Source organism: Rhagoletis pomonella, unplaced genomic scaffold, assembly GCF_013731165.1.
Source record: "Rhagoletis pomonella isolate Grant_MI unplaced genomic scaffold, Rhpom_1.0 Rhpom_scaffold_08421, whole genome shotgun sequence".
Classification (NCBI taxonomy): Eukaryota; Metazoa; Arthropoda; class Insecta; order Diptera; family Tephritidae; genus Rhagoletis; species Rhagoletis pomonella.
Window position 1 is genome coordinate 1 of NW_023466949.1, and position 7,056 is coordinate 7,056.

At 35.3% G+C, this 7,056-nt stretch overlaps 2 protein-coding genes across 3 annotated transcripts; one reads left to right on the forward strand and one right to left on the reverse strand.

The window, feature by feature from the left end:
- Window positions 1-1,580, forward strand: LOC118756031. Of its 2 annotated transcripts, XM_036490825.1 has the most exons (4): window positions 1-15; window positions 90-304; window positions 397-517; window positions 589-1,580. In XM_036490825.1, the coding sequence occupies exons 2-4, from the start codon at window positions 172-174 to the stop codon at window positions 941-943; spliced, it is 609 nt and encodes a 202-aa protein (XP_036346718.1). In that variant the 5' UTR covers window positions 1-15; window positions 90-171; the 3' UTR covers window positions 944-1,580. The 2 variants fall into 2 exon arrangements, with proteins under 2 accessions (XP_036346718.1, XP_036346719.1); XM_036490826.1 differs by lacking the exon at window positions 1-15 and having other exon boundaries at window positions 32-304.
- On the reverse strand, window positions 1,245-2,987 carry LOC118756033 (protein ALP1-like). Its single transcript, XM_036490827.1, has 2 exons — window positions 2,227-2,987; window positions 1,245-2,148 (listed from the first exon to the last, which is right to left on the reverse strand). The coding sequence occupies exons 1-2, from the start codon at window positions 2,532-2,534 to the stop codon at window positions 1,245-1,247; spliced, it is 1,212 nt and encodes a 403-aa protein (XP_036346720.1). The 5' UTR covers window positions 2,535-2,987.
- Window positions 2,988-7,056: the final 4,069 nt, after the last annotated feature.

Here is a 7,056-nt window from a genome sequence, read left to right on the forward strand (position 1 = left end):
AATATTCAACTGGAGGTAAAAGAGTTTATATTAAACAATTATTTGTTATTAATAATATTATTTGTTGCTAACAACAATATTTTTTACAGATACCTTACTTTTTTATCGTTCCGGCTGCTGTATTATCCGATTCTTGTGTGTTGGTTGGTATATCGGAAGCTTTAGTGCAAGATGTTCGAAGAAAAACTTATAGCAGAGATTGAAAAACACAACTGCTTGTGGGACAAACGACAGCTTAGTTACCGCGATCGGGTGAAGAAAGATTTGGCTTGGCGAAATGTAGCTGCTGCTGTGGGACATCCTGGTTAGTATAGAGTTTTTCAAACATATAGCAGTTTTGTAATAGGATGATTTGTGACGAATAATTGTGACGAATACTATATTTTTACTTTACAGAGGAAAACTGCCGAAAGCGATGGAAATCGTTAAGAGACCGATATGGAATAGAATTGAAGGTTGATCAACAACCTAGCGGAAGTGCTGCGTCGTTTTTGAAAGACACGGTCACGCCCAGACAGTAAGTGTACTTTACATTTGTACAACAAGTATTTATATTTTAAATTGTAATTTATATGTACATATTTTAAGGACAACAACAAACATCGTCTCCCAAACGCCAGAAGTTCTCGGACAAGAACCAGATATACTGGATACTTCCTTTGGATTCCAAATAGGCGAGAGTGGGAACATTATAATAGAAGAGCAAGAAACCACTGCCCCAACGCCGGCTAAGAGACAAAAGAAAAAAAACGATGAGAACGCCGCCTTTAACGATCTAGTCAACGAAGTAAGTCAGTTTGTGGATAGTCAAAAAAAAACACACAACAATTTCTTGGGTGCGATTGGCGAAGTGTTTGAGAAGGTCCCAGAAGAGAGCCGCCTAGATTTTCAAATGGACGTACTTCAATACGTCTATGCTCAATATAAAAATTATAAAAATTGAATTTACGAAATTTAAAAATTTAAATGACATCCAGTTTGAATTCAATTTTGCGAACTTTATATGTAATCTAATTTAGTATGAAATCTGATTTTGATTTTGCGAATTAAATATGTAATCGAATATATATGTAATATATAATATATATATGTAATGTAATAATATGTAATAAATATGTAATCGAACCTGAAAGATGTGACGACATTTAAAACATTACCAATAAGTGCCCTCATACTGTGAGTTCAAATTTTTGTTTTCTATCTTAAATAATAAAAACAAAGCATATTCAGTGAGTAGTAATTATTTAAATTTTATTGTTAAAAAGATGTGTCTTCAGAGCATCCCTTAAATCATAATTATTTGAACTGCCTCGGTTCGATGACACCCTACTTATTGAGGGCAATGGAACTACTTCGTTTCGCCATGAGCCAGCGATGATGGCATCCTCTTCGTAGCGATCAACAAAATCGCTTGCTACATAGTTTGCACACGAAAGCTTAATAAAATTATGCAAGACAATACAAGCTTTCACTATTTGTTCTGCATTTTTCGGGGCCATGCATAGCGTCGTTCTCAATATTCTCCATTTGGCAGTGAGTATTCCAAATGCGTTTTCTATAACTCTTCTTGCACGAGAGAGTCTTTTATCGAAATACTCTTGCTCTTCTGGAATACCTCTACCCGGATATGGTCGCATTAAATAACGCCGTAAGGGAAAAGCAGCATCTCCTACTAAATAATGTGGAAATGGCTCGGTTTCTCCTGGCAGAGGCTGATCATGTGGAAGGCCGAGCCTATCATTTTCAATAGCATCTGCCAGTTTTGAAAAGTGGTAGACACCGCCATCGCTTTGACTTCCATATGCTCCGATGTCAACGCAGGTAAAGGTATAATTGGCATCACATACGGCCAAAAGCACGATACTATAATTGCCTTTGTAATTATAGTACATCGACCCTGAATTCGCTGGACAGGTAATATTAATGTGCTTTCCGTCGATGGAACCAACGCAGTTGGGCATATTCCACAGCGACTTGAACTCATTGGAAATACGTCCCCATTCCGTTTCTGACGGGGTCGCCACATACAGGTCAGCTAACAGATCCCATATGGTCATACATGTCTCCAACGTAATCTTCCTGAAAGTCGTCAGGCCGATCCTGTGAACTATTGTGTGGAATTGCCGAGTGCCACCGTGAGCCAAATATCTGCAACAAAAAAATAAAACCAGATACATATATGGAAAATTATACGTATACTATTAAGTAGAACCGATTTTCTCTTACATCAGGGTTATAAATAGTCTGCAGCGGCTCGATATTGGTGTTCTGATTGAATATTTGGTCAGCGAAGCCTCCAGAAATTCGTGCAGCACATTAAATAACGAAAAGGGCATTCTTAATGTCTTGTTAAACTGCTCCTCATCTGCAGCCAAGTTTCTTAATGAACTTTCAAACAATCCATATTTGTGTCGCTCTAAGTACAATTTCCGAACCCAAAATCGGCGCTTCTGTTTTAATCGCAGTTTTAATTTACGCATTTTCGCTAAAATTAGGAAAATTCTCAAAACTTGTTCAGCATTTCGAGTCAACATTTTGTACTGCCAAATGAAACTTTATGAAAACCAACGAATCTGGTGGCCGGAACGATAAAAAGCAAGGTATCTGAAAAAAAATAATGTTGTTAGCAACAAATAATTGTTTAATATAAACTCTTTTACCTCCAATTGAATATTACGTCTTATAAACACGGGTGGTGAGTGGCGCAGCCAAATGCAGCTTCACCAAAACCGGAACGATAAAAAAGCAAGGTATCTGTAAAAAATAATGTTCTTAGTAACAAATAATTGTTTAATAACATATATTTTAACTAAAATTCACAATTATACTTGCTGGCACAACAAAGAATGGCGGGTATATTTGCGCGCATTGAAAATCAGCTGACTACTATGACAGCGTTCAAAGCTACCATTAGGCCATAAAAGCCTTCAAAGTAAAGCAAAGCAAACTAAAGTAAGCAAAGCAAGCAAAGCAAGCGTGCATTGGGCCAATACCTTTATGCTGCAAATTTTACAAGTTACACTTCGCTTTTGTGTGTTCTTTGCGCCGCCCGGTGTTGTCAGTGTTTCGGTGTTGCTGGCGCCATTGCGTCACTGAGTGGTGAAAATCGGTATCGGCGCCAGTAACTCAGCTCTCGGTATCAGCGCAATGGCACGGACCCGCACTGTGTTACCCACGGCTAATATGAAGACACTGTCGAATAAATTGAAATCAAATCAGGTCGCACACTTGGTGAAAAAAAATATAAGGTCATGCCACTTACATAACCTCACTTTTTCTGCATGCCAATTGCGGCCATGCATTTTGGGGTAGTAGAACAAGGGCGGAAAGATTAGTATTATTTTTACTACTTTTTGGGTACTATTTCCAATACTTACATATATCAGTGGACCCCACACAAGTTAAATGAAGCTTGCATCAATGAAATATTTTTTCTGTAAACCAGTGTAATTACAGTTTAATTTGTTCGCTCAAAAGAAATTATTATTACTTAATTTTTATTTTTTCGATCAAATATATTGATTTTAATAATTATTATTCAGTTAGATTTTTCTAACTTAAAATTATTTGAGGGATTCACAACGGCGTCGTAAGTGTCGTATTGTTGTATGTCGTAAGCTTTAAAAGCTTAAATAAATGTTTAAAGTACGTGAAACGACAGTCAACTATTTTTTAATACTGCAAAAATTCATAATATGACTTTGATGGTACTTTTCGAACCTCTTTAATATATTTTTTAGGCGTTTAAAGTTTACTACATACAACAATACGACACTTATGACACCGCTGTGAATACCCCAATTATTCGTAAAACTTAAAGGCCACACGGTCGTACCACACACATATGATAATGGTTAAAACTTAAAAAATAAGGACTATTTTCCGTCTTTCATTTAAATATATTAAAACAAATTAAATTATACCGTTATCTTTATTAAATTATTCTTAAGTTCTACTAAATAAAAATGACATATTAGCCCGTATGGAATTTTATTTGTATTTTTTCCTTAAGTTCTGAAGTACATGTATATGCGTACTTAGTTTTTAAATATCTTAACTTTAAAGGGAATTTTATTACGACCTTTATTTTCGTTAACATTTTAAAATTACATTTCTGAATTCTATCAGTTATATTTTATTAATTTTGCGTTTAAATTGTTAGACCAAAGCGTATTGTCGTAGCCATCCGAGGCACTGCTCCAATAATCTGTTGGATATGTATAGTATATATTTTACTAAAAATTTACTTACAAAATCACAATTATTGGAAATTATCGCTCAAATTTTCCAATGAATTTGAAACGAAAAGTCAAAGCAAAACCGAAACAAAGAAACAGTTACTACGTTTATACGTAAGCTATTTGCAAATAAATTTGCAAATACGTAACTCACTGTTTATTTGATGGTGAAAAATTATTGTTTAATATTGCCTGATTATAAAAAGGCAATAATATGACCATCGAAAAAGAAAATAAAGTTAAAAATGGCAACGTCTTGATTATAAAAGGCAATAAGATGACCATCATAAAAGAAAATAAACCTAAAAATGGCGGCGTATTGCGCTTATTTGCAAATAGTACCACTAATCAGTGATCGGACTTCTACCACATTGTGATATATCTGCCACTTTTTTGAGCATGTACCACATCTACCACACAAGGTCTGAGATCTACCACATATTCGCGTTTCTGAGTAGTTTTATTTTTGCACGACATAATTTTCCTTATTTTAAGAGAAAAAAGAATGGGAGGATAAAATAAACTGTAATATAGTAAATTTTCTCAATATTAAATTTTTCGACAGGAAACGTGGTTTTATTGTGTTAAATTGCAAAATATATGATTTATAAAAGTAATTAATAGCGAGAATGTTAAAAAGCGGCGATTTTTGTGAAAGTATTAGCTAATTTCAGTGCATTTAAGTTTCTAAGCGTTGTTTAATTTTACAAATCACAATTAGCTGTTTCTGGAACGAGCCACATTTGTTCGCTACATCGTGATGTGATAGAAAGAAAAGCTGGAGTGATGCCAAGGTTGCAGAAATCTTTCAAACAATGTTCGAAATTGTCAAGGAAAAAAATGCCAAAACTCAACGCAGTTTTTAGCAACTCCAATCTTGCACTTTATTGTACTAAAATTAATTTTGTTTTAGATTTTAATTAAATTGTTTGCAATTTAGGTGAAACCTGCAGAATTTTTTTAATTTTTGTACAAAGTTTGATCCAAAACCTGAGATCTACCACATTTTTTTGAAATCTGACACATTTTTTTCCAGATTCTACCACACAAATTTTTTATGAAGTCCGATCACTGGCACTAATCAATACTTATTTGCGTGATTTAGTTATTTGCAATAAAAAATTAACTCAGCGTTTATACGGCAAAGTTTACCATTTTGCAAATTGTTATTTGCAAATAATACGTGCGTATAAACGTAGTAACTGATACCTACACATACTTTTTTCACAAAATTGTCTGCTCCATTTTTGTTCCATTTCGCCCAGTAATGAAATTGGAATGAATAAAGTAGGCATTACTGTAACGCAGGTATGCCGAAATTGCCAAAATTACAACAACCCCCTAAGTGACAACACCTTATTGTTACTTCGCCATGGGTCGCACACATTAACATGTCAACACAAGCGACACATGCGACATAGGCAGTGTTATAATTTAAGGCTCCGTTATGCATACTTGGCATTGCTTGAGAGTTGTCACATAAGGAATCTGTTAAATGAGCTTCGCGTGTAAGCGGTTACCCAACGCACAGCATTACATACGTAAAAGTCTGTTGGTTTTTGATTTCTACGTAAAAATGGTATAGCAGTGCATGCAATGCCAAGTATGCATAACAGAGCCTTACATTCCATATACGTGAAGAGATTTTTCAAGCTGCTATTATAATAAAATTCATAAAACAATTGTCTAATTAAAAATTAAGAGTGATTTTTTAATAAATAGCATCGATTCCGTGAAAATGACCAGTTCATGCGAAATAAATTTATATATTGAAAGTGGCATATATTCTACCGCTAAAAAAGGTTCAAAAAGCGAGTTATTTAACATATTTGAAGAAATAAAAAACAACGGTGAAGTCATTAAAAATTTTTTGTTTTGCTTGCGGTGTAAAAATGTTTATAAATTCAACTATAAGTGTACCTCAAATCTTTTGCGTCACAAGTGCTTCATAAAGACTGTGTTTATACACGGAAACTTTTGTCGACGCGATTTTTCACATTCCCTTTTGGTGTTGCTCGTTTCATTTACACACGGCCATTTGTGTGTATGCAATTGTTGTTGTCAAATGTGAACAGCGGTTCAATTTATACAGACGAACGAGAGCACAAAGCGTGTTGCCCGACCACGAGCAACTCGGCGCCCCTCTCCTTTCCTCGTCACGCTCTCTCCTACAAACGTCGAGTTGCGGCAAGAAAAATCGCCGTGTGTAAACCCTGCAAAAATCATTGGACCATGTAGTCTATTTGTGGTATATTGGAGTACTTACAAAAGTGCTCCTCTGTCATGCTGTAGCGGACCAACTCGTGTCTCTGCACCAGCTTATTGTTACCCGATCACTGCTCGTGTTTTAACGAAATGTTAAGCATTTGAAAGTACATTTGCATGTCTGGCTGTAGCTGAACATGTAGAGATGCTAGCTGTTAGTTCTTAGCTCCCAGCATGTTCGGGTTCGAATGCCGTCAGAGGCAACATGTAATTTTTAATTTTTGTTTTTGGTTTTTATTAATTTCAAAAAAAAGCATCTGTGAAGTGAAGAACAAAAGCATGTACAAACGAAAAAATATAACGACAATGTCATTGGAGTATGTTGGGAGTAGTTTTGTGCTACTCTGATGTAATGCAGAGATGGAGTATATGGTCCTGCCCTAGGACATCGCAATGTTAATTGGACCATATTTTTTATACGAATTGTGGTTAATTTTGGAGTACTCCTTGGTCCTTCGGGAGTACTCTTCACATGCATGCATGGAGTAGTCGCGATTTTTGCAGGGAATGAGCATAAAGTACAAATCATCGAAAGAGAAACCATTAGCAAAAG